Source organism: Myotis brandtii, unplaced genomic scaffold, assembly GCF_000412655.1.
Source record: "Myotis brandtii unplaced genomic scaffold, ASM41265v1 scaffold160, whole genome shotgun sequence".
Classification (NCBI taxonomy): domain Eukaryota; kingdom Metazoa; phylum Chordata; class Mammalia; order Chiroptera; family Vespertilionidae; genus Myotis; species Myotis brandtii.
The window spans coordinates 320,425-348,058 of NW_005355833.1; the positions used below are offsets into that span (position 1 = coordinate 320,425).

A 27,634-nucleotide genomic window follows, 5' to 3' on the forward strand; every position below is an offset into this window, starting at 1 on the left:
TGAAGCTACATACGGAAGGGAAGCCGAAAGGCCCGGAGAGCAAAGGGCATTCTGGACTGGGAATCAGAGACCTGGGTTCCCGTCCTTCTGCTGACAAGAGCATTGAGACATCGCCCTGAGCCAGAGAGGTTTATAGGCAAAGTCTCCTTCCCTTCCCTCCTTGAGGCAGGTAGCTCCTTTATGCCCTTTATTTCATTTCTTTTTAGGGTTTTTATTCTTACTTAATTTTATGTACCGCCTCCCACTTTGTTTTATGGATAAAAAGACCGAGATTCAGAGTTGACTTGCTCGAGGTCACACAGCTAAACAGTTTTAGAGCCAGGATTCAAACCCGCATCAGTCTAATTTCAAAGCTACTAGCTTAACCTGCTGCCCTGTGCCAGTTCCCAAGGGGTGGCTTGTTGGGCTTATGGGATGGCCATCGTGAGAGTAAGAAAAGGGCAATGGATGGTGTGAGAATTGAGTCCTCGGAGGGAGTCGATGGGACAGAGAGGCAAAGCTCCTTCCTCACAGACAGGGTCATAATGGAGGCGATCTGAAGTGGCCAGTAAGGACCAGAACGAGAAAGCAAGTTCCCAAGGTCATGTCATTTAACTAGGACTCAACCCAGGTCCTCGGGCCTTGAGGCCAGAGCTCTCTCACTTCTCCGCCAGCACCAGGGGTGCATGACCTGTGGACCCCTCCTCAGGGGGCAGAGAGCAGGGCTGGTCATTGCAGATGCCGACAGTCTGCTTTCCACGGAGGGTCAGGCCAACTTGGGAAGGGAGTCCTACCACACAGGCTCCCAGTCCTTAAAGCCCTCGCTTTATGACAAATGACAGTGTGGGACTCTGGGGAAATCTGTGATATTTGGGAATGTCGTAAACTAAGGTCATTCTACTTTGTCAAAAACCCATAATGGAAAGCAAGCTGCTCTCAGAGCGAGGCTACTTTCCCGGCACAGGGAGGCAGCTCCTGGCAACTTCGGGGGTGGTGTAAGCACCTCTCAGGTAAAGAGCAACTGGGGTTGACTCAGAGGTCACCAGTCCATTCCTCCCTCCAAACAGGGCTCTCCCCAAACTCTCTCACGGAGAGGTGGTCTCGACATCACCACAGCCTCTCAGGAGAGAGATGCTCCCGCTGCTGCTGGCTTGCCCATCCCTGCTTGCTCCCAGTGCTGGGGTGAGAAGCGGGAGAGGGAAGGAGCCGGGGCCAGGCTGCTGTCAGGAGAATGATGCTGCATTCGTTCAAACAAGGCACTCCGCACGGAGCAGACTGATGGTGCCACTGTCAGCGTCACACTCTGGGTCATCAGGAAGGCTGCGAGGCGACTCAATAATTTAGCAAAATAACTCGTGTTCCAGGAATGCAGCCTATTTTAATAAGCAGCCACTCACTCACCCTTCCCCAGCGGTGATGGACGGCAGCCGGGACTCCAAGGACCCAGCAAAGCCACGCCGCAGAGCAAGCTTGGCTGGTTCAGAGCCTGGCCGGCTCAGGGAGGGAACGGGACTTCTGTTTCTGCCTCTGCCTGACCAGGTCCACAGGCAGCTAACTCGGCACAACTGGGGGAGTTGGGAGGAGGCACTGGGTCCCACCTCCTCATTTCACAGCCAAGGGCTTAGGAAGGGGATGGGGTAATGGCTGAGTAGTTCCTGTTAGACCAACCCTCCTGCAAACAGTTATACAATCTGGGGAAAGGAGAAAACACAACTACCTGAAGGCACTAGGGAGAGAACAAAGGTGGATACTAGAGCGGAGTAGACACTTGGAAGAAGGGAATGACACTGGGCAAGGTTAGTCCAAGGACAGACCAAAGTCAGCAATAAAAACTCCAGATGGCTAGAATTTAGACAGAAGACAGGCAGCCTTACTGGCTTGAAGAACCACAGGACAAATACAGGGTGGACTCGGCAACTAGAGAGTGGAAAGGGAAACTCCAGAAAGACAAGAGCCACAAAGAGGAAGCCCATATTCTTGGTAAAAATCTGCCCAAACTTCTGTCCCCTGAAATTATGTGTGTGGAGGGCAGGTTACAAGCAGCCCAGGTAAGGCTAACACTAGTGAACTCTCAGTTTGGAAATGGAGTTTATCCAAGTTAACTGGCTGATAAAACAAACAAGCAAGCAAGCAACAATAAACTGATATTTCCTAGAGGAGGGATGGGGAACGCCCGGCCCACAGGAGGTTCATTTGGTCTGGCCCTGCTGTTTTCATAGCAACAGAATTTTCAAGTTGATAATTTTGTATGGCCTGTGAATACTGTTACAAATATCCAAATGGCCCTTGGCAGAAAAAAGGTTCCCCACCCCTGCTCTAAAGGAACATAACAGAATTCAGTCTCTACCATCTCTGCTGTTCATAATAGTCAGCATACAATGAAAAATTACTAGACATATAAAGAAACTAGAAAAATAGTACCTACATAAGAGAAAAGGCAATCAATGGAGACCAACCTCGAGATGACCCAGTTGTTGGATTAGCAGGCAAGGATTTTAAAGTGGTTATTAAATCTATGGTCAGTGTCTCACAGGAAGTTACTAGAAAACCCCAAATGCCAGGACTTTGGCTTTTTAGCATAGAGTGGGTTTCCCCTCCACATGCTACCCACCACGATTCCTGCATAAATCCCAAAGAGGGACTAGGCCCGCAAGGAGGAAGCAAGGAAATCTGGAACCAACACAGATGCTCAGCAACTAGGAAGTGAACCGTCTGGTCTCTCACTCATTCCCTCATTTACTCTTCATCTGCTGTTTTTTCAACCCTGAAGCAATAATGCCACCTTGGGTCTAATACCTCACTGTTCTCCATTCTCCCTGCACTTTTCAAAGTACTTTCATATCCCTGCCTCACAGGACCCTGCAGGTAGGTAAGGCAAGGATCATTCATCATGGCTTGCCCAGGGTCATCCAACAAAAAATGTTCTCTCTTCCTTCCTTCCTTCCTTCCCCCCGCCCCGCCCCGCCACCTCTGCCTGTGACATGGGAGCATGTCATGATTTGCAGGAGCAGGATTCCCACAGGCAGTGGTTGAGATGCTGAGAGGGTGTTGACCTCTAGCCTGCACTCTGTTCTCCAAGGCATGGGACTTCATCTGCTCAGGGGAGGGGGTGCGGAGGGGGAATGGCTGTTCTAGGTTGGATTTCCCCCCAAAAGCAGACCTGAGAAAAGGATTCAAGGACAAGTCCTTTATTTAGGAGGTGATTCTAGAAAGCACTAAGAGGGGAATGGGAAAGTGAGACAGGGAAATAAAGGCAGCCAATGTAGGGTGTGCTATTGAACAGGTTACTGCTATGGGTGACCGAGCGCCTCTGGAATACACTCAGAGTTGTCCCGTCTATTCTCAGGGGAAGGAAACTGGGGTATTTACCTACCAGCTCCCTACCTGTTACTGGTAGAGGAATGCCCCCAAGGACATTAATTCTCAGGTGCCTCTAGCCTGACCTGCCGTTGCTCCTCTGGCCAGAAAGAAGCCCTCAGCAGAGCATCTCTGGGGTTTAGTGTGAAGAGTGAATACCAAGGGGATACAGGTGATGCACTGACCACATGTGTCACAGTGGCCTTTTACTAACTGGCAGAAAGGCAAACGCTGAGGGCCCAGTACCCTTTCCCTGCCCCGCCGTCTGAGAGAGGTACTCACCTGTGCCTGGTGCACTTGAACCAGTTGAGGATGTCTGTGCATCGTGTGTAGTAGATCTGGTCAAAGGGGTGTGCGTATGATTCTTGGACAGTCACGGCGTAGCTGAGAACCAGACGGGAGATGGAAGCCACAGTCAGCACTTGAGAGTCTGAGCTGATATTCAGGACGGGGCCTCCCTCCCCAGGGAAGCCAGGCCTCAGCCAAGTGTCCTGGGGCTCCAACACCCCTTCTCTCCCGCCCCACTATCCTCCTTCTGCCCTGGATACCCTTGGCATCCACACCTACCTGATGCCTGGCTGGATCTAGGACACATGCCTTACTGCCCTTTGGCCCTGCTCATTTCCTGAAATTCTAGTTATTTGTTCATTTAACAGAGAAAGAATAAAGGAGGGTTTAGGTTTATTCTATGTGGTTTTAGAAAGCAGAGCCAACAGTTTTAAAATATGTATTTAGCCCAGCCAGTGTGGCTCAGTGGTTGAGTGTTGCCCTATGAACCAGGAGGTCACAGTTTGATTCCAATTCAGGGCACATGCCCAGGTTGCGGGCTCAATCCCCAGTGTGGGGTGTGCAGGAAGCAGCCGATCAATGATTCACTCATCATTGATGTTTCTATCTCTCTCTCCCTTCCTCTCTGAAATCAATAAAAAATGTATTTTAAAAATACATGTGTTTAGATCTTTATGGTTTTCAAAACACCTGCATGGAAGTTAATTTTTGTAGCAACTCTGTGAAGTAAGTGGTCCCATTTTATAGATGAAGAAACTAAGGCTCAGAGAGAGGTGACTTGCCCAGGTCACACAGCTGGTAGCGATAACTGTCAGTATGTATTAACTGCCCTGCATTAAGTGTTTTAAACCCTTTTAATCCTCACACAATCTTATAAGGTAGGTGGCATTGCTATATCCTCATTTCACAGCTGACAAAACTGAGCATCAGAGAGGCTAAGTGACTTCCCCAAAGTTACCAGTTACCTTCTGCGCTCCCAAGGTGGCATCTCATTTTCCTGCCTGTTAGTTGTAAAAATGGACCCATGGGTGGAAGCCACAGGGAAGCAGGTCTCAACTTCACAAAAACAAGCCTTCCCTCCTGCCCACCCTGCCGGGAGTTGTATGAGAAGGCAGCCAAGCCAGAACATAAAGCACAGACTCACACCTCCTGTGCAGGCTGAGATCTCAGAATTCATTTTTATGTATGTTGGTACTATTCAGTGTTTTCCTCCCAGAAGGCTCATTGACCTGGGCCAGATGGCCAGGTCCAGGCTATAAAAGCCCGTCTGCTTTGCCTGAGGAAACTGTTGGTTTGCTTGCAAGGGGTCTGGGCAGACCAGCTCCCTGACTCAGTCCACAGCAGGCTCTCTGACGCCGGAAGTGTGAAAGGTCTAGAACTCAGAAAGAGGCCAGAGCAGTCAGCCCTGTCCAGGAGGGAGTGGGGTGGTGGGACATGCTGTTCTTCTGAAGCACTGAGGATGTCAGAGGGCCCTTGCTGAGCCTCTACCCGGCAAGCCATGCCTCAGAGGCACATATCTATGCAGACTTGGCCCAAAGCCCTGTTTTATCTCCAGGCTTGGAGAAACGGAGGCAGCTCCACATCCACCCCTAGCTTCCCCAAGGCCCCTTCCACTCTAAAATTCCAAATTCCATGACCCTGTGCTCTGACACTTAGAGGAGGGAGAATGAATGGATGAGAGTGCATGGGAGCTCTGGGTCAAGATTGAAACCTGTCTCTTGTTAGCAGCGTGTCCTTAGACATATAAGACTCCTATAAGCCTCCCTTTCCTCACCTGGAAATCTGTGCTAAATATTTCCAGGGATTTCATGTAGCTATTGTGAGAATTACAGAGGGCAATAGTAGTGTCTACATCTCAGGGTGGGGGGAAGATAATAAATGCAAAATGCAGTGTCTAACATGCTAGCCATCATTACTATAAGACTGGCAACAGCTTACCTCCTGTGCCAGGCACTGAGGAATATTTCCTCCCGGACCATGGTAGGGGAGCCAGAGCAAGACCCACCCACAGAATGGCCTCCCTGCCTTTGTTAAGCACTCAGGGTTCAGACAAACCCCCGCCCCCCAGCATTGGGGACAGTGGGTGCTCAGAGAAAAGGCATCAGCCCAACGGAGGGGGCGGGGAGGGGGTCATGAGGGACAGAGCTGGCTCTGCAAGAGTGCCCTGAGCCAAGCAAGTCTGTCAATGAGACCTTGAACCAACTCCAAGACTCGGGGTGAAGTGTGTGCCCCCGGTTTCATGGCTGGATGGTTTAACATGCTCATTTGCCAACATGCTAATGAGGGGCCAGATTAATCTGGTAGAGCTGGGCTTTACTAGCCTGGGGAGGTCTTTCCGCTGGGTTTTATGGTGGAGGTGTATAATTAACGAGGAGCCCGCCAGAAGCACTAATCCAGCTGGGAAGTTCTCCCCAAGTGGTCTCTGGGGACCGGGGTGTGTTTCTGGAATGACACAGACTAGATCCATCCATGTGTAACTGGCAAGAGAGCTCAGTTGGAAAAGCGGAGAAAAAGGAGGTGCTTGGTATCACAGGGCATCACTTCGAGAGGGTTAAAGATGCTCAGACCTCATTTTAGCTGTTAGGGTTAATCTTTGCTCTCCCACCAAAGCTACATATTCAGCTGACAGCCTTGTAAACCTGAAATGCCAGCTCTGTGCAGGCTGGGCTCAGAATATGTTCACATTCCAAACTTGTTCATGTTGGGCAGGTTTAGAAACTTAGGGAGTTTGGTTTAAGTTTGAACTGATCCACTGGTGCAAATGGGACCCAGACAAGAGGGAAATCAGGGTGGGCTTCCTAGAGGAGAGAGACCTATTTGGAGGCAGTAGGAAAGGCCAAGGTGAGCAGGGAAGGAGGTATGCGGGCAGGAAGCAACTGTCTCAATGGGGACGGGTGGACAAGTCAGGGCTGATGAGACTAGAGTCCATAAACCAGAGACTAATATGGAATTCCACCTGCTCACCTTCTCACCCACTGGGAAATAAAGGTCTAAATTCACCATAACCAGGAGGCCAAGGGGCCCAATCATCTCACGATCACCTTATGAAACCTTACATATTCCTCATGGAAACCTTATGAAAAATACATATTCCTAGGTTCTACCCCAGACCAATGGAATCGGAGTCTCAGGAGACTGCGTGTTTCATTCACATTCCCAGTGAGCCTGGTGTGCATAAAACCTGTGATAACCATTCCTACAAAGACAGAGTTGTCAACAAGAAAAGGCAATCAATTATTAGCTTTTTGTTCCGCAAAGCACTTTTGCGAAACTGGTTCCCTGACCCTCCAACAAGCCTGAGGTTCATTCTCCCCCCTCCCACCTTACAGAGGTGGAAGTAGGCTCAGAATGGTTAGGAGACATGCGCAAGGTCATAGAACTAACAGTTGGAAAACTCCAGACTGCAATGAACCAGGGTCTACTGGTCATAGATCTCGTGCTCTTCCCACTTCACTGAAAAGGGGCGCACTGCCTTCTGCTCCAGCCTACTCTGTGGGGACTCCCCGTAGAGGGCCAGTCACCAAAAACCATGCTGCTGCAGGCACTGTCCCTCCAGAGCCCCTGGGTGAGGGGCTTTCCCTGCCGTGAGACGGGACATTCACCCTCATGGGCATGGAGCATGGACCACCCCTTCACCTGTCCTCCTCCACCATCTGCTTCCCCCATCAGGCCCTCATCTTAATTTTATTCATTTGATTTATTAACATCTAAGTGGCAGAGTCATCCTGGTCAGCATGGCCAATCAATTCCAGGGTTTAATTTCGTTTTTCCTGATTGGGTCTCTGGTCACTGTCCTCTGCTCACCAAAATCAATACGTTAACCTTGTGCTTCAAAGTCAGACTGTCTGCAGGGCCCTGGCCTACTCCCCGAGGACCTCGTGCCGCAGCCGGCTCTTCTGCCTCTGCCCTCAACTGCCCTTCCCTGAGCAGCCCTCCAACCCCCTCCCCCATCTCCTCAGGGCAGGCTGCTGGCCGCCCACATGTCCAGGCCGCTGCACGGCTGCCAGTCCTGGGAGACCAGGCAAGACTTTATTGCATCAGAAAACAACACATCTGGACCAGAACAACTCACTGCACCCACCTGGCTGTGAATGGGCACTGGGCCTCTACTTCCTTGTCTGTAAAATGACTGGGAAGTGGGAATGCAGGGAGGAACACGAGTACATTGTCAACTGTGAGACTGCATCACTTAAATGGCCTGTCCCTCAACCCCCTGCACCCTGACCTCCCACCACCCTGAGTCTCAGACAGAATCTGTCCTGCTTTGTCCTGTCATTCAGCTCCATGCTGTCTCTCTAGCTGGACTGTTGGCCCTCAGTGGACAGCTTCTGGACCTCCTGCCTCTGCTTTTGTCCCGACAGAGCAAAGCTCAGGTGAGTGTCTGGCCATCTGAGACCCATGCCTTACCTCTCCCAGTGGCTGCACACGTTGGGGTCCTCGGGGTTCAGAGAGAGGACAGTTTGCAGGAGGGAGAAGACAATGAGCCCTGCCCCTGAGCGTGCCATCCCGGGTCCTGTGCAGGAGAACAAAGGAGGTAGCGTCATTGATCAGCCATGCTCCCTGGCATCTGTTTGGCGCTGAGACTTCTCACATGAAGCGGCTAAGCAGACCGGCTAAGCAGACGAAGTTTCCCATCATCGTTGCGCAATGAACATTTGATATTTTTACATGTGTAGTTTTGACTAATGCAGTAACACTTCGCGGGTTCTGAGTAACCAAGGAGTAGGAAGCCTGACTCAGGGAAAAGTCAAATCCCAAACCAGGGCATCTAAAAGTGTTTCGGCTTACGCACCGCTTTGAGACTCTAATGAAAGTTAGAGACTTTCTCCCCAGAAAAATGCCCCCACACATTTGGCTATGATTTCGGGGTGTGCTCAGGCCCATGAGCCCATCCCTGGACCAAGAGCCCTGATTTAACTACTTTACAGGCAACGCCCTCCCTCTGTCCCCTTCTCCCTCATCTTTGATGTTCTCTGCCCACTCACTTCCTCTCCCTACACCCCCTCCTGCCACGAAGAAAGAGAAGAAGGTGGCTGGTGTGGCCCTGGGGGAGCTTCCAGGCAGCTCTGGTCAAGCAAGCCACCCAGAGCTGCGTCTTGCTTCTCTGCTCCTACGGGATATAAAGTTACTGCCAGCCAGAGTGACATAAGTTACAGCACATGGTTCCCATGTGGGATGAAGAGCTTGGGCAGCTTGGTAGGGGGGTTCAGGGAAGCAGTTTGTTGAGCTCGATCCAAGCCCCTAAAGGAACAGCCTGTGACAGGCGTTAAGTGTGCCTACAAAGAACGCCAACCCCCTTGTCCCCAACAAAGGACTCCTCACAGAGAACCATTGAGGTGGGAGTGGCTGAAATGACCCCTGAGGACTTCCCAAGGGTTCCCACCGAGCTGGGGTACAGGGTGCTCCAGAGCCACCTCGGGGGACCTGGAATCCCTATGTGCTCACACATCGGCTATAGCCTAAAGGGACACCATGACTCAGAAGGGTGGCACCATTTCTCATGTGCACACAGATGCTATCATGATTTGATCAGAAGCTTTACTGAATTCAGAGTAGCTTTTCTTCTCAACCAGACACACTAAAAAAATGCAACTCCTATCGACTGGGGGGCAGGGATGGTATTAAAAATATGTTGACACTGGAAAGGGGTCCCCAGCTTGAAAGAAGGTTGAGCTTACAGATGAGGAAGCATCACCCGCTGTCTCCATGGGGACAGAGAAGAGGGGCAGGGATGCTGCACACGCCCCCTCCTGTACACAGAGGGAAGTTAAATGGAGCTCCTGTCTTCCTGAGAGGTTCGCCGCTCTCCTCCCCAACCCCAATATGTCCTTGTTAAACTCTTTCTTACCAGCTCCTTCAAAGATAAACAAATGTCGCCAATTCTGTAACGCCATGGGGGTCCAAATTAATGATTAATGAGGTTTTTCTCTCTATTTGAGATCTGGAAATAATCTGGCTAAATGTACTTTGAAAATCGGTTAGAAAGGAGAACAGGGATCCTGGTGATTCTGCTCAATATGCAGAGTCCGGGAGTGGGCAAGCCACAGCCACACCTCTCTCCCCCACCCCACCCCGATCCTGGTCCTCAGAGGAGCCCCTCTGCAGCTCGCCCTTCACAAACTGGAGTCTACAGGTCATTTCAACCCATTCTCCTCAGAGAGCAGATGCCCCCGGCTGAGGGAGAGCCTGCGCAGGATGCCGCACTGAGTCGTAGTGATGAGCATATTCTTCCAGGCGGGGTTTGGGCTGACCAGACATCAGAGAAATCACATTAAAAAATGAACTAAGGGACACCGCACCCTGAAAGGCAAGGAGCCTGAATGCCAACTGCAGAGGACGCCTCTTCTTGGTTCTCTCTGTGGCCCCGTCTCCTTACCTTGGCCGCCCCTGGAATCGCCAGCATTTTCCTGAAAGGACCCCCCCCCCTCAACTGCATCTTCAAACTTATGAAACTTAGAACAACAGAGGATGAGGCCACCTGACAAGAGGAGATTGTTCCTCTGGCCCCTTGGATCCATGGTGACAGGAAAGGGGTGGGAGACGGAGGTAACTTGGATCATTGCTATAACTGGGAAGATCTTTTTAAATCTTCATAAAAACCTCTTCCTTTCAGAGTCAGGTGTGGACAGGACAGTGTAGCTGACTCCCACTGGCAGTGGGATGCCTGGACACTGGGGCACAGAGAGGGTGATGGGTGTTTGGACGAGCACACAGGAAGTGGAGATGGACAGGGCAACACAAGGACACAGACAGTAGGTGGCATTTAGACCAACAGTCTAAATGAGTTAAAGGCTTACAGGGCAGGGGCTCCCCAGGCTTCACACCCTCGCCTTGAACAGTCCCATCCCCAGCATTTGCAAAGTTCCCCCTCTGAGGCCAAGTCCACCTCTGTAGTAGTGTGGCGAGGATGGGAGGGATTGTGGGGCAGTAGGACACCCAGGCTGGGGTAGAAATGATGATTCCTCTTGGATACGCCCTCAGACTTTTCCTTTGAACGTGGCCTCATCTACAATCTTATCACCAGCCCTCTAGCCTGGGTCAGGCTAGTCTTCCCTCCTGCTCTTCCTCTACCACCGCCCCCCACACCCAACCTGTTCACACTGCTCACCGGCCTCAATCCCCTTCTTCCTCCACTCAGCATATCCAAATACCATCCACACGAGGTCCAGCTCAGGCCCCGGGGCCCCTACTCCCCCTGCAGGGCTTGGCACCTCCTGGGTGCCAGGTACGTCTCACTCCGGCAGCCTAGAGCCTGGCCAGCAGTCCCCACTCCCCACCTTGCATGCCGTCTCCCTCACATGTTTACTTGATCTTTCCAACGTGTCTGTGAGCATCTTGAAGGTGGGGTCAGGTCCTGAGCTGCACTAGTCAATTCCTTTCGGGAACTGATTTCAGAAAAAGACATGTCACTGAGGCAGTGAAGAGCAGACACAAAGGAGCTGCTCCCTCATGGAGGCAACTCATGGCCATTCACTTTAAGGGGGCTTCCCTGGGATCGGAGGATGGATCCCAATGACACGTATGCTTATGCCCTGACTGAGGGAAAATCAATCCTGTCACAGCGGTTATTAGGCCGACTCCATTCGGAGTGACAGAGGTTAACGTATTGAGCACCATCCGTTAGGACATTAATAATTAAATAAGAAAATGCCCCTGTTCCCCTGCAGAGGAGGAGAACATGTAAGTAGATCAGGGGGTTCCCTTCCCTCTTGGCCCTGCTCCCTGCATATCAAGCAGGAGAGGAAGGGAGCCAAGTTCCAGAGGTGGAGAAGTGTCTTTCCCCGCAGAGGGAAAGACTTTACCCCTATGAACTGCGCATGGGGATCTGAGGGGAGAGAAGGTAGCCCGGAGGTGAGTCTCTCACACCTGCCCACGGGTGTAGTCAGTCTGCACCCTCGCCATGGCCCGAACTGACCAGCTGAGGGCTCCGGGAGTGCCACCTGCCCGGCCAGGGCTATGCTGCGAGGACACAGGAGTAACACGAGCCAGCTACAGTCTATTTGAGGAGACTAAAGCAGCTGGTGGTTCAGTCACACTGTGGAGTGGATGGGACTAAAGATGGACAGAATAAGGAAAGGTAGAGGGTCAAAAAAGGGGATTTCCAGGGCAGGCACAGCACAAGCAAGCGTGTGGAGGCAGGACCGTGCAGGTAGTGCTGGAGGGCCTGGGCAGCAGAGGGCTGCACTGCAGAGCTGTGGTGGGAAACACGGAAAACTGTGGGAGGCGTTTCCAGAATTGGGTTCAATGGGACACTAGGCCCGTGGGATAGTGATAGAAATCTCCCAGACAAAGGTTTCCGTGAGTGACTACGTTCAGGAGATGCTGCGTGCTCTGTCCTCACTTTAAATATCCTCACGTGTCTGAGCATACCTCGGGCTCCGAGAAGCCTGGAAGCAAGACCTCTTTTACTTGGTCTCACCCGGCTTCCCATAGAGCTCTTCGTAGTGACCACGCTAGGAGCAGACGTCCTCCATCAAGCTCAAGTCTGAAGGAAGGCCTGGTCCTGTCAATCTGCATCCTTAGAGTTCAGTCACTTGCTTATTCCAACACCCGAGGGCCTCTGCGCCTGGCAGGTGGTGTTGAAGGGAATCTGCCAATGGGTAGTTAAGAGACCCTGACATCATGGCAAAGAGTCCCTCCTCCCCGCCAGGGCCTTGGCTCTGGCCTGGGCAGCTCTGCAGGCTGAGCAGATCTTAGAGATAATGGCCTCCTCTGGAGGGCCTTGCCTTCTGCTGGGACCCCCATCACTAGCACCTGTAGGGTCCAGCCTGTCTTTCTGATGGCAGCACACACCTGGCCAGACACCAGCTGCTCACATTAGCCAAGATGCATAAAACTGGGGCAGAGGGCAGACAGACAAACAGATGGCCTCTGCCCTGGGATCCATTGTTATGACCTCACAGTCCATCTGTGCAAAATTCCGCCCCCACCGCTTCACTTCTGCCACCTGCCTAGTCCTCCTGACTGTGCCAAAATCTTCGACACTGGAGCCTGGTCCGCATACCTAGAACCTGCTCTCCGTTCATCCCAGTCTCCTCCAGGGAGCCCTTCCTTCTCAACAAATTTGCATTAGTGGCAGCGGTCAGCACTATTTTATGGGCCTTGGGAGGTTTCCACTCACACAAAACTGGGGGATCAATTGGTAATGACTTGTTGGACTGCTATGCTGAGAAATGGGGCTGAGTGGGAAAGCATGCCATGATTGATTAGTAATGCCTGTGGTGGGCACTGGATGGGAGGGGGACACACAGGTGCCATGCACTTTCCTCCCTGTCCTACGTTGCTGAGCAGTCGTCACTAACTTTGGAAATTGTCCCTCTCCTCTGTGAATCATCTAGATGTGGCCTCAGCTCTCGGGCTGGCCTCAGAACCTGCCATCACTTTCCTTCCCTTGGGACCGCTGACCACACTTCACAAGGACAGGGGTTTTGGTCTTTTATGTTCACTGCTGTCATCAGCACCCAGAGCGTTGTCTGCCACATCGCTTGTGCCCGGCCTGACAGAAGCCACTAAAGACCTGTCCCAACAGCAGGTCATCCTGCTTGTGTCAGGCCAGACACAAGTGATGTGACTGATCCTGAGGCTTGGGGTGTCTGAGAGGTCAAGGAGGTGGTTGGCTATAGATCAGTGGTTCTCAGCCTTGGCTGCACATTAGAATCACCTGGGAATCTTTTTAAAATCCTGATTTCTGGGCCTCCTCCTCTGGAAATTCTGTGTCTTTGTTATGGGGTGGGGCAATATCAGTAACAAAGAAACAGAATTTCCGGAGGATGAGGCCCAGAAATCAGGATTTTAAAAAGATTCCCAGGTGATTCTAATGTGCAGCCAAGGTTGAGAACCACTGGTCTAGATGGTCCATATAGGAGAGGAAGAATTTCCAAAGTTAGTGACAACTGCTCAGAAACGTAGACAGGGATGACAAGTACATGGGCACCTGTGTGTCTCTCTCCCATCCAGTGCCCAAGACAGGCATTACTAGTCAATTGTGGCACACTTTCCCACTCAGCCTGCTTCTCAGCATAGAATTATTCCAAGCAGTCATCACCAATTGATCCCCAGTGTTGTGTGTGAGCGGAAACCTCCAAGGGCCCATAAAATAGTGCCCGACCACTGCCACCCTAGCACTAATGCAAATTTGTTGAGAAGAAAGAGCAAACCACCTCCTCAACCTCTCAGACATCCCACGCCTCAGGGTCAGCCACATTGCTTGTGTCTGGCCTGACAGAGGCCAAGGTCATACTGCAGGGGGCGTTCCACACTGAGTTAACACTGCACCATGGAGATACCAATGTGTTGGCGATGGATACAGAGGGCACAGTGACACCCTGATAGTGATTCAAAGACGCCCGCCCGCCCGGGCCACCCCACCAGCACTGGGATGCGCCTGCCCAGGAACCAGCACAAGGCGGGCATTGAAGCCCACTCAATACCTCAAGCTGCAACTGGGGGCTGGCTGGTGTTCCGAGCGCCTCATGAAAAGGCGCTTTCAGGCCCGGGAAGCAACAGAGGCAAAACCCAAACTGGGACCAAAAAAAGGGGGGCGGGGCTCAAATTCCTCCAAGCATGTGGGTTTACATAGAGATTTCTATCTTCTATTTATAGAAGATACACACACACACACACCCCTCTTTTTTCCTGAATAAAACAAAAGAGCCAAGTTTGCTGGTAATGGGGCAATGCCCTTGCCCTTCATCTGCCTGCTGCGCTCTCAGCTGGCTCCCGTCCCCAAGCCCCTCTCTGTTCGCTGGCCTTGCTGGGGTCTGATTAGCGTGAGATGAAAGAGGAGCCGCGATCAGCCCATAATTAAGAGGCTTTAGCCTTTGCCTTGATGAAGCCTCCAGCCTCCCAGCAGTCCCACCAGGGGCCAGGTTTATGTGGAACGCTTTCTAATCTTCCTGCACTTAAGAAAAAAGTTTTAAAAATAAATCCACAGCTCTTAATCTCCCGAAGAGTGATTCCCTGACCGCAGGAACACATCCCAGAGCCCAAGTGGAGGCCCTGCCAGGTGCCTGCCCACTAGATAAATCAGAGGGGATTGGAGTCCCCTCCGAAGACATGGTAAATGTCCTCCTCTGCGTCTGGGCTCCACCACCCTGATAAATTCTGCTTTCTCCTTGGCCAGGAAAGCCTCAGGCTGCAAATCCTGAAAATGGCACCATGGACGCCTGCAGCACCCATTAATCAGGATGGAAAGACTGCCTTGTCCCCTGCACCCTCAGCCCCGCAGAGAACAAGCGGTGGGCTGATTCCCAGGGCAAGGTAGATACAGGGGTGTAGAAACCACTAAACTAATAAAGAACCCCCCCTCCCCCATTATGCACAACTTCTGGGTTCTGAGCCATCAACTCTCCCCTTCCCAAGCCCGAAGCAGCTGTACCCCCAGCCTCCAGCCCCTCCAAAGATGAGGAGAAAACTTATCTGTGTTCTTAGGCCATTCCATTTCTTGCAAAGCAATTATCTTCATCTTTCCATTTCTTTGCAAATCAGGGCACACTCAGCTGGCTTGGCCAACCCCAAGGCTGCCTGTCCCTCCCCACAACCCAGCCCACTCCAGGCCTGTCAGCTTCTCTCTCCCACCCCCTCCCGGGGATGCAGGGTTCTGAGACTATGGGAATCCTTCACGCCCGGGCACTAAATCATGGCCACATCCATACAACCTCCCAAGACAAGTCAGTCACTCCGGGCCAGGCAGCCCCGTGGGGATTAGTCCCCATTTCTGCCCACTCTGAACACACATTTCTCAGAACACAGTGCCCATAAGGGAAGAGAGCTCTGAGGGACGGGCCCTGGGGAACCAATCACCCAACACTGCAAGGTCAAGTCTCCGACCGAGGCTGGACTGTGAGAACAACGGGCTGGACAGCAAGCCATGTGCTCTCAGAGCTGGACCAGGACAGACCTGGAGCATCGACCGTCCAATGCTTTGTCCCACAGGAGGGGAAACTGCCCCCAGCTCACAGGACACGTTGGTGGCAGGGCTCGTGTGAAGGGAGTGGTGGACCCAGACTCAACTGGGCACGAATCCTGACTCGTCTTACTGGCTACATGACCTGGACAAAATCATTTACCTGCTCTGGGTCTGAGTGCTACACTAGAAGGTACTTAGTAAATTATTAGTTTCCTCCTGACTCACATTCCTGACCTCAAAGATCCTCCAAGCCCTATAATTCTGACTTCTAGTATTTCCAAGAAGAAGGGGTGGGAGTAAGGGTGGGGGGGAGATGTTAATGGAAAAAATCCTCTGCCGGAAAAGGAAGTGGGGTGGGAGTAAGGGTGGGGGAGATGTTAATGGAAAAAATCCTCTGCCGGAAAACCTAGGCTTGGCCATATGGTGACTCCTGGTCTTAACAATACAATTATCAAGACCCGTCTCATCTTTCATTCATCCACTCAGCAAACATTTATTGAAGACGTGCCAGTCCCTGTGGACACAAAGATGACTCGGGCAGGGCCCTGCCCCAAGACCCCCAAGCACCTGCCGGAGGGTGGGTGGGAATGCTGGGAGAGGGCAGCAAACCCAGGAGGTGGCTTATTTCAAAGCAGGAGGCCTTTCCCAGCAGGAAGCCCCAGGCAAGTGTGATGGGAAATCAGAGACCTTTGCAGAATCGATGCTTAACATCCCCGCAGGACCTTCACAGGTGAGTCTGGCCCATCTCTATGTCAGTTGCCTCTGAAGCTACTCTTGGTCAGGCAGCCGCCTCTGAAGGTAGAGCTGCCCATTCACTCGCTCCATTCTGCCAGGGCTCAGAGCAGCTGTACTTTCCTCTCTCCCCTGGGTCTTCCACCCTGACTCCCACCTCAGCTCAAGAGCAGTTCAGCTTCCCATGGTCCCAATTCTTCCCCTCTGTCATTAACTTGCTATGTGACCTGGGAAAGGTTGCTTTCCCTCTCTGAGCTTCTCTCTCTGCTTGTCCCCAAGGCTGGGGTCAGACTGCATCGTCTCTTGGACTCTCCCCACTTTCCAAGCTCACCTACAATGTGTTGCCCTTTTCTGCCCGTCCCCTCCTCACATTCTTTTCTCTCTTCACCCTCCTCGGGAGTTGCCCCATCTCCCAGCAGCAAGGAGATAAAGTAGAAGAGGCAGGAGAACTGGATTCTAGTCTTGGATCCTGGAGAGCTCATTTCGCTGCTCTGAGCCTTCTTTTCCTCTTTGACTACATGAGAAGGAGGGGAGATCAGGTTCTCGTGAGGATCACTGCAGCCCGGTACCGGAAATGCAGGTATCAGCGGCATGGTGACGGTTGGGACCCTTAGTCCTGCCCACCTGTCTGTGCAATCCTCAGCATCCTTTTGAAGACTGGCCTCTAGTATTGTCCTCTATTCCAGCCCAGTGTCCACACCAGGACAGCCTCTGCCCCATCACACATCAGGAACCACCTCCCATCAGTCAGGAGCTAAACATGAGGGCCTGGCTGTCAGCCGCAGACATGGCATCAGATCAGGGCCACCTCTCCAGGTTTCCTTCTGGAACCTTCCATATGCATGTAGGCCAGGAGATTCTGAAGCCAGACACTAACTGTCCCAAAGCCTGAAGGGCCCTACGCCTGCACACTGGTAGTAAAAATGTGCACGGGTGTGCTCTGGAAAGCAGCCTGGCGGTCCATAGCAGCATGTTTTAATGTATATCTCTAACCCAGAGCATTCACTGCTGCAATTTAATTTTTAAAAATAAACCAAGGCCAAGGATAGGTTCAAGAATATTTGCTGCATCATTCTATATAATAAAAGCCTAATATGCAAATCGACCAAACAGCGGAATGACCAGTGGAACGACTGACCGCTATGATGTGCACTGACCACCAGGGGGCAGATGCTCAACACAGGAGCTGCCCCCAGCCCACGGGCCCTAGGCCAGCCAAGGCAGGTGCCAGCAGGGGCCCCAACTGCCCCGCCGGTCTCCCCCGCCAGTCTCCCCCGCAGAGGGAGGCAACTGGCGGCAGCAGGGGGCGGAGCCAGCAAGCAGGCGGCTCCAAGCCAGCCAAGACAGGTGCCAGTGGGGTCCCCTTGATCAACCCACCGGTTGCCCCAGAGATCGGCCCTGATCATCGGCCAAGCCTAGGGACCTTACCCATGCACAAATTTCGCGCATCGGGCCTCTAGTCTCTTAATAGAGATATTAGTTGTAGCATTGAAACAACCTAAATGTCTAAATCAGTGGGGGCCTTGCTAAATAAATTCCACCATCCTATATAATAAAAGCCTAATATGCAAATTGTCCCCTCAGGCGGTCATTTGACCGAGTGTTCCACCACTCGCTATAACATGCGCTGACCACCAGGGGGCAGCGCGGAACTTGGCAGGCGTCAGCGACGCACTGCAACCTCTCACCGGCTACCTGGGGGCAGGGGTGATGGGGACAGAGGTGCGATGAGAATGAGAGGTGTCCGCCAAGCTCGCTCTCACTCCCCCTGCTATCCTCCCCCGAGATGCCAGGGCTTGTGGGCCAGGGAAGCCACCACACTCAGGTGTCAGGCGCCTGTGAGGAGCCCGCCCCGCACCCACATGGCATCTTCCGGGTGAGCCAGGCCGCAGCCGCCAGGACTGCAGGGGCCAGTCAGCCTCCCCGTGGGTTCATGCAGGAGCCAGTCTGTGAGGCCGGCCGGGAGAGAGCGCGCTGCCTGCCCAGCTTCCGTGCAGTGCTGCTGGCTGGCCCAGAGGCCCATGCTGCACCCCAGCCCACGGCATCCGGCCACGCTCACCACATCTCTGTGTGGGGACTTGGGCACTGTGACTCAGGCGGAGGGGGGTCTGAGGGCCCAGGTACTGTCCAGGACCCAGAGGTCAGCTGGGACCTGCCCTTCCATGCCAGATGCTCACACTTCAATTGCCAGCAAGGTCTAGGGACCGCACCTGTGCACAGATTTCATGCACCAGGCCTCTAGTGTTTACATAACAAAATAGTAGGCAAACATTAAAAATATTGACGTGTGGAAAATACTGTCATCTTTGGAGCAGGGGGCAGAGGGGACAATATATAGGACTTGTGCTTTCTAAGTCAAACTATTATGTTGCTGTATTAGTGTTTCTGACAATTGAGCATCATTATCACTACTAGAGGCCCAGCGCGCGAAATCGCGTGAGGTGCCCCACCTCCCACCCATGCCGGCCGTGCAAAGAGGCGCGGACACACCCCACCTCCCATCCATGCCGGCCACTCGAGGAGTCCCCACCTCCCATCCGCGCCGACTGCGCAAGGAGGTGCCCCTCCTCCTGCCACACCATGAGAGCCGCTGCTGGGGGGCCGGGGGGAGGGCCTGAGAGGTGCTCCAGCAATTCCTGCTGATCGGTCGTTACAGCATGAGGGCATGACGATCATTTGCATATTAGCCTTTTATTAGTATAGGTAATCGGAAAAGCAAAAATATTTTAATATACGTAAGTTCACTGACATGGAAAGATGACCCTGATGTATTACATGAAAAGTACATGTTACAAAACAGCAGAAACATTATGATCGCATTTATATAAAACTAGAGGCCCGATGCACGAAATTCGTGTAAGAGCTTCCTCCCCCCCCCCCCCCCCCCCTGCTGGCCCCAGCTTCCCTCTGGCACCCAGGCCCCGGGCTTCCCTCGCAGCCCTGGCTTTGTCCAGAAGGACATCCAGAAGGACATCCTAATTAGCATATTATGCTTTTATTATTATAGATGTTGTGTGCGTGTGTGGGGGGAAGGGTTGTTGAGAGAGAGTGAGCAGGAACAGAAAGATATACAGAAAGATATTAAAAATGTAAACACAGATACCTGGGTGATGATATTTCAGGTGACTGACTTTCCTCTCTACACTCCCGTATTTTATATTTTCTATGATGAGCTGGTCTCAATTTTAAATCTGAAAAACCACAATAAAGACATCTTCATTTTGAAAACAAAAAGACAAAATATGGGCAGCTCTTCCCCAGCTTACCCTCCTCCCAGCCCAGATTCTCCCTCACTGTTCCCAAAGAGCAGGGATTCATTAAGCCCTCTAGGGACATGGGCCACTTTATGGGACTCCCCAGGTGGCTCTTGGAGCCACCAAGCTGGGGGGACATTTCCATCACAACTGTGTGGCATGTGTCCATGCTGCCATTGTATCCATGCTGTGATGGGAAACATTATGTCACTTCAAAGACCTAAAATGATCTTACGACATGGAAAAATGTATGGATAACGTACGATTTTGTCAGTCTATTCAGTAAAATAAATGAACCAGGTATTCCAATTTTAAAGGAAATTATTGCAGCCCTTTGTCAATGACACTGATGAGTTCTGGCTCACAGCCCAGTCAAGGCAGTGTGGGTGCTTCGCCTCACTCCAGGGCTCGTTCAGTCACCTGCACCCCCACAGGCTCTGCTTCTCCGGGGTAACAAGCCCCTGGAGCCGGGACTCAGTTCCCGAGTCCTAATCCCAGTCCTGTCTCTGACCAATTGTGTGGCCTTGGGCGGGTCACTGAACCTCTGGGAGTCCCAGTGTCCTCCTCTGTAAAGTGGAAATAATAAGAAAGCCTGACTCCCAGGGTCCTAAGAATCCAGAGATAAGGACTAGGAGAAGGGCCTGTAAACAGTAAACCACTGCATCAATATGGTCATTGATCCTCATGCTAGGGGCTGGGGGGGTGTTACAAATACTCCTGGGGCGCGGGGGAGCCTACACAGAGAGAGAACCCGTTTACTAGGGTCCTCCAATAAGACTGCCTCTTTGGGGTGGGGACAAGTCTGCCAAGACAGAGAAAAAGGGACTGAAGATGAATTTTAAAAAGTTTGTGATTTAGCCCAGCTGACCCACAGGCTAAGCTAGTGATGATTCCAAGTCTGAAACCAGAGCCCAATTTGGCTGCGCCTCTGGCCTAGGCTGTGTCTGACAACCACCTCCACAGCCGCATGCATTCGTAATAAAACAGTTCCTCTGAGCTCTGTCTCCTATAGGAGCAAGAGGCTCACTCACCTTCCAGGATTTCAGCACCCCCTGCCCCCCACCCCCAAAGGAAGGAGCCGCGAAAACAGCACTGTGGCAGGTAAGACCTGTCCTGCTTCTCCCCGGGTTTAATTTGCAGAATGGCACACAGCTCCCAGATTCATTGTGTTCCTGGCCTGATTATTCGTTGTTTATTTCAGTATTTTCCAGGAAATTGTTCATTAAGGATAAAAGCACCTGCTTACTGTAAGAGAACATTACACAAAGACTCTGGCATGGGGGCCCGTAAGAACATTAATTAATGAAGTGAAACCGCACAAACATGCTATAAATTATAGGTCTAAAAAGACATGTCTGGCATTTAGTGGATTATGATAGAGGGCTGAAATAAAACGTCATATTTTAAGACCACGGTGGTGTTTTAACAAAAAAAAAATACACGGGAGGGAAAAAAATTACACAAAGGTGGCAGAGGTAACGATCTATTTCTGGAGCAACTAAAGCCTGTGCTTGCATTAAGAGAATTATAAATCAATTCTGTTTTGTCTGGGGGCCTTTACGCACGGTGTGTGCTAAATGAAAAAGCTTAACATGTCAGAGCAGCTCCTCGGGAGGGAGCGTGGAGCAATGCGACTGTGGCCTTGAGGCCCGAGAGAGGCCCGGCAGGTTATGAGGAGGAAGTGAGGAGGATCTGGGTCCAGTCGCTGAGTTGGGCCCAGCTGGCAAAGGCCATCCTGAGCACCAGCGCCCAAGAAAAACATGTAACCAAGTCCCAAGGAGCTGGGCCGCCACCGAACCAGCTGGCCACACCCACTGGAGCCAGCCAGGCTTGGTTCTCACTTGGTGTTTTCCGCCCCAGGGCCAGTGGGATTTTTTATCCTGTCCTAAAAAGCAGTTTCCAGGGCAAGCTTCTTTTCTGATAATTTACTCAGCTTCATTCCCCTCACTTCCTACCCACTGCCGAACAAGGACAAGGCCTGTAGCGATGATGACCTGAAATCATGCAGACTCCTGGTAGATCCTGGAGATTTGGTCCCACTCATCACAGCCCACTTACCAAGGCAGGAACAGGAAAGGGCACAATTGCAAAAGGGCACAATTTGCAAAGATGATCTCTCTCAGGGAAGATACCCGGCCTAGGGCGTGACTTCGCACTCACTATATACTGCTTTCTACTTTAAAAAGTCTTTTTCATTTCAGAACATCTTGGGTGATGTTGGAACCATAGAAAGGTCCTCTCTGCTTAACTCCCAACTCAACAGGAAATTCAGAAATCTGAACCTCCCATTCCTCAAGGCAGAATGGAGGCGGGCAGGTGCCTCCTATGGCTCCAGCTTCTCCAGGTTGCTTCCTGCCCTTTCCCCAGGCGGGCTTGGCTGGTGAGGCACTAACCTTCCTTATGCTGAATCACCCATATGTCAAAAACAGGAAGCTTGTGCCAAGTCTAAACCATGCCTCCCCAACGTTCTAATTCTGTGGTGTGCCCACAAATTTCTAAATTTGCCATAACACGTACGGGGACTCAATGGGGTAGGAAGAACAGGAGGCAGGCCAGAAGCTTGCTACACCACGGCAGGCCTCTGACACACAGACATTTGGCTGTGCCAAGAGGGGGAGACGAAAGAAAAGGGGAGTGAGGTGGGTAGGAGTTGGGTTGGGGGAGCTGGCACTGAAAGTTTGAGCTGCAGGGAGCATCGGGCGCTAATGCCATAGTCAGTACCTGGGAGCATGTACTAAGAATGCCCTGTTAATAGGCCTTGTTGGATGAGAACCTGGATGTGGACTGAGTCAAAGAGTGAACATTCAGTTCACTCACCAACTGAGGAGCAGCTCTCTGAGTGCCGGAGGAGAGCAGGAAATGAGTGGTGCCCGGGAGCCTGCCCTGTGCCAGGCACCTGGCGCATCTCAGTCCTCGCATGGCACTTGGAAGTAGCTATTATGATCTCCGTTTGCAGGTGATGAAACAGAGGCTCACAGTTTGGAAGTGGATGAACTAGATCTGAACTCAGGACTACCTGCTTGCCCAGCACTATGCTTCCAGCTGTGTCTTTGCCCTTCAGACTCAAGAGCTTGTGTGTGTGTGCGTGCGTGTGTGTGTGTGTGTGTGTGCGTGCGTGCGTGCGTGCGTGCGTGTGTGTGTGTGTGTACCTGTGCACGTGCTGTGTATGGCGTGCTGGGGAGGGACAGGGTCATCTCTTTGGATCAGAGCTTCCTCCATGCTCACTAAATTTGAGCAGAGGAAGAGGAGCTTGTGTGTGTGTGTGTGTGTGTGTGTGTGTGTGTGCGTGCGTGTGTGTGTGCGTGTGTGTGTGTGTGTGTGTACCTGTGCACGTGCTGTGTATGGCGTGCTGGGGAGGGACAGGGTCATCTCTTTGGATCAGAGCTTCCTCCATGCTCACTAAATTTGAGCAGAGGAAGAGGAGATGCTGTGCTATTGTGAGAAAGGATTGGCTTCGGCGAGCTGTGTGACCTTGGGCAAGTCCCCTGTCTCCTTGGCGTTTCACTGTCCTCTATTAGCTGAGAGGAAGCCTTTCTTAGCCAGGGTTCCTCATCTGGACCCCAGAACCCAGAAAATGATGCAGTGACTATTTTCTCAACTCTCCCAAGGAGGGTCCATGAGTCGTACCATCTAGATGTTCAGGAAAAGCCAGGGCATGGCATGCAGTGGACAGCATAGGGCCAAAGGGCTGAATTCTCTCCTGAACCTGGCTGAGAAGGTACTAGCTGGTCTTTAGGCCCCTGTGGCTCTGTCATCAGGAGGTGGGTGGGGAGGGTGCGAGCCTCCACTACAAGAACTGGGCAGGGTGACATTCCTGAGCACAGCCAAGGCTGCAGATGAGGATACCAGACTCCCTGGACCAGATTATCTAAAATGACAGTGTCCTCTGTATGTATTTCCCTGTGTCATCCCTTAGCCCAGTGGTTGGCAAACTGCGGCTCGCGAGCCACATGCAACTCTTTGGCCCCTTGAGTGTGGCTCTTCCACAAAATACCGACTTCTGTGCATGGGCCACGAAGTTTCAATCGCACTGTACATGCGCGCCCACACGTGGTATTTTGTGGAAGAGCTTTGTGGAAGAGCCACACTCAAGGGGCCAAAGAGCCGCATGTGGCTTGCCAGCTGCAGTTTTCCGATCACTGCCTTAGCCTAACTACCACTTTTAAATGTGCCAATCTTGCCTCAGCTGTGCTTTGAGGAATCAAGGGAAAAGTTGGGGACAGATCTTTAAGGGGATAAGCCCTACCCCTCACTCTCTACCCTTAAGGCTAGCTGGATAGTGGGTGGGGATGGCGGGGAAGGAATAGCAATAATTGGCAAGAGATCTGAATGGGATCAATAATGAAGCACATGACTGCCCCTGCACCTCTCCTGCCCTCAGAGGAGTGGCATTTCTTTTGTTACAGAAGCGGGCAGTTCCCCAGCAAGACGGAGCAGTCTTTTGTGCCCCAGGCGTGAGCAAGGCCCACCCCATTCCTGCCCCTCCCAGAAAATAGTCAAATCAGTGAGAGCGTGCCTAGGCCCTCCTCACCTGCAGTTCTGCTCGGGAGCCCCCAGAGGTGGGGGTGGGTCCAAGGCAGTGGGAAGGTGCAGTGCACTGTGGGATTCTGCAGCCACCTCCCACGGTTCTCAAGAAACACCGGGCTCAGCAGTAGCCCTGGCAACATCTTTGCATCAAAAAGGACATATCTAGACAGGACAGGTGCATGCCAGACTCTGGATCACTCCACAAAGTGGAGACGAGGCTAAAATCACCCCGAGGGAGGAAGGCAGAGGAGACATTTATTTCAAACCAATTTCACCCACTGTGCAGCAATCACTAACACCAAATGGTAGAGCTGTGCGGCTCTGTGCCGGGGACCATAAATGTGGGAAGTGCGAGTGAGCGAGTGCGGCCCCCAGCCTGGCGCCGCTGCCATGAGGGGACAGAATCTGCTGACGGGGCTGCCTACAGGTCTGAGGACAGCCTGAGCTGAGCACCTGAGACAGGCCAGGGACAGAGACACCCAGAAACAGGTCCTCACCCCAGTTCTACCGATAATCAGCTGTGTGACTCTAAATGAGCCCCTCACCTCTCTGGGCTGCCTCCTGATGAGGAGAAGCTAGAATCACTTCTCAAGTGGATGGTCTCACCTGAGCAGAGGACAGGGGCTTAAAGGCCTGAGTTGGAGCTTTCTAGCATCACCCACCAGCCATAGGACCATGGAAGATTCCTAGCTTCTCTGAGCCTCGGTTTCCCCATTTATAAAAAGCTGGTGACTCCCAGTCCTGTCATTTTAGAGCCCAACTTGGGTTCTAGCTAAGGTCTGCCACAGCTCTTCTGAGTTCTACAGTGGTCTCTGCAGCAACAGCGGATGAAAGGGAGAAGGGCTCCCTCAGGGCCCTCGGCAGCTGGCACAGAGCCAATGACTGGATCGATGAAGCAATGAGCAGGTGTCTGTTTTTGCATGAGGCCGAGGCTGAAAGGAAAGAGACCTGCCCAAGGTCACACAGCTGATAGAACTGACCTCAAATCCAGTTCTTTGGGCCCCCAAACCCAGTGCCCCTCCCACTCCACCATGCTTTCAGGAAAGGGTAGGGCGGCCGGTGAGTTGAGGGGAGAGGAGGATGGTGAGGTCCACCTGGACACACCGGATTCTAGGTACCAGCCCCTCAGTCAAACCCATGTCTGCTGCCTGTCCAGCCCACTCACCCAGCCTATCCTCAGGGGATTTCCTTTCCTGGGGGCAGAGACGACAGCTGGTCGCTGGCCAGGGTCTCTCCCTGTCACCTGCAGAAAAGCTTCTGGGATTTAACTTCCTAGGCCAGGAAGCCACAGCCTGGTCCCACTCTTTTCTCGCTGCCCTGCTTTTCGGACCCTCAGAAGCCATTTTCCCCGGTCCTTTCTCCCAGGACTGGCAATCCTCACCTTCTCATGGGCTTGTTACCAAACATGTCCTTATCCACTGTCTCGTTTGATCCTAGAAGAGCCAGTTAGAGCTGAGGATGGTGAGGTGGGACTCGGGGTGGGGTGAGGAGGGGCCCAAAGTTTCAGTAGCAGAGTGGGGACTGGGTGCCACAGGAGCAGGCTGGCAATGGGCACCTCACCCTTTCCTCTGGCACCTCCTCTGTCCCTAGGAGACGGCAAAGGCAGAAATCACAGCAGCCGAATCAGAGAGCTCAGGGCAGGGCTGCACTCCCCAGGTGGGTGACAGGTCCCCCCTTCAGGGCAGGACATCCAGCTGCCCCCTCCCAGCACACACACACACTCAGCAGTGGTGTCCGCCGTGACTGCGCATTAGAATTACCCAGGGACATTTTAAATATCTATGCTTGCAATCTCACTCCAGGCCAATTAGAACCAAATTTCTATGCGTGGAGCTGGGCCATGGGTTTTTTTAAACCTCCACATTGATTCTAATGAGCAGCCAGGGTGGAGAACCAACCACCCACTAGGACTCCCTGAGAGCAGGCCCGGGGACACTCATTGAGAAAAACCTAACCAGGGGGTGACCTCATCCTTTCTCTGTCTCTTTCTCCCTTCTCACTCCAGCGGACAGGTGCCCCTTCCTGACAATATCCGGGCTTTGCCCTGGACTCACAGGTCCCTGCCCCATCACAGTCACTGTGCGGCAGAAGCAGGGTCTGCTAAGCCATTAGGGAAGTTGCCTGCGCCTCCAAGAAGCCAGCCAGCTCCAGGTGAATGGAGAGGGCAAAGCTGCTATCCCAGAAAGGCCCATCGACCCCTCCCCACAGCACATCTATATGGCAACACACACAGAGCAGAGGGCCTTGTAGAACCCCCTGCCCACCCCAGGACCGGCACAAGTGCCCTGGGCACCAGTCAACACCCAACCGTAGACTATGAATGAGCATCCCTTTACCGGCACCCAACAGGCATCCATGGCCAATCCCATTCCTGGGGAACCCTGTCTTTCTTCTCTTGGCCCATCTCTCTTCTCTACCAGACGTGCCAGGCACTGGGGGCGAGGGGGAGCAACAGTGAACAAAGTAGACCTTTCCTCCCCACAGAGCTTAGCCACGTGGAAGGTACTGTACTCCCCATTGTACAGATGGGGGACTGAGGCTCAAAGAAGAGTGATGGCCCGCCAATCACCAGGCAGTGGCTGAGCTCACCCAGGTCCTTCTGCATGGTGAGCCCTGCTGTATGACCAACCTGGTCCTTTTGTCTAATCCCATTGTGAAAAGCAGCAGGACCCCTTCTGTGTGGATGAGAAAGCAGAGATCACGTAGAGGGGGCTGGAGCCAAGAGCAGGCTCAGGTCCGAGAGCCCGAGATCTGAGAGCCTGAGGCCTCCATCTACCTGTCTTGCCCTCCCTCCCACTCCCTCCTCTAATGAAAATTCTGAGAGCTGCAATGAAATTCACCTTAATAACGCTCGTTAGAAATATGCTAATGGGAGGAAGCTGATATCATATGCCCTGAAACCCGAAGGGAAGAGGCAAAAAATTCAATATTGAGTTTTGTCTCATTTCAAAGCCACTTTCAAAGTGGCCATAAATCTTCCATGTGACGTGACATAACAAAGAGCTGCCAGCAGCTCGGGTGTTAAAAATTAGCAGTTGCAGGTGCTGAACTGAATGCATTTGCCTTTCAAGCCCTCACTACATGGAGAGGGAAGGGGCAAGCTAGGTCCAAGGCATGGGCTGACCTATCCTCACAGCCCACACCCTGTGGCCCCTGCGGCTGAGCCTGTGGCTGTGAGAGGCTGCAGAATGTGCCAGAAGCATGAGGATCAGGAATCAGCAAGGCTCACCTTGAACCCATGCTGCGATGGGGTTGAACCCCCCTAGGTCTGTGGCTCTGGGACAAGTCCCTAACGTGACCAAGCTTCGGGGTCTGGCTATGCGATTGGCAAGAGCACGTATACCAAGGAGGACCACGTGTGGTGTTGTCTGGCTGATGGCACAGTGGTGTAGAACGAACACGTGCTCTCCCACCAGCTGGCCTCAATCAAGAACCAGCTCTGTTCATTGCTAGCTGAGTGACTTTGGATAGATGACTTAATCTCACAGAGGCTCTGTCTCCTCATCTGCAAATGGAGATGGTAATTGTATCCATTGTGAAAATTAAATGAGGTAATTACACACCGTATCGGATAAACTGTAAAAACTCA

At 52.4% G+C, this 27,634-nt stretch overlaps 1 protein-coding gene across 1 annotated transcript in view; it reads right to left on the reverse strand.

Annotated features, from left to right (window-relative positions):
* Positions 1-27,634, reverse strand: part of MEGF11 (multiple EGF-like-domains 11) — a 270,798-nt gene that overhangs the window by 229,955 nt on the left and 13,209 nt on the right. Inside the window, exons 2-3 of the mRNA XM_014536317.1 lie at positions 8,032-8,137; positions 3,619-3,720 (exon numbers count right to left, since the gene is read on the reverse strand). Coding sequence (XP_014391803.1) covers positions 3,619-3,720; positions 8,032-8,129 — 200 coding nt within the window. The 5' untranslated portion in view covers positions 8,130-8,137. The remainder of the gene's footprint in view (positions 1-3,618; positions 3,721-8,031; positions 8,138-27,634) is intronic.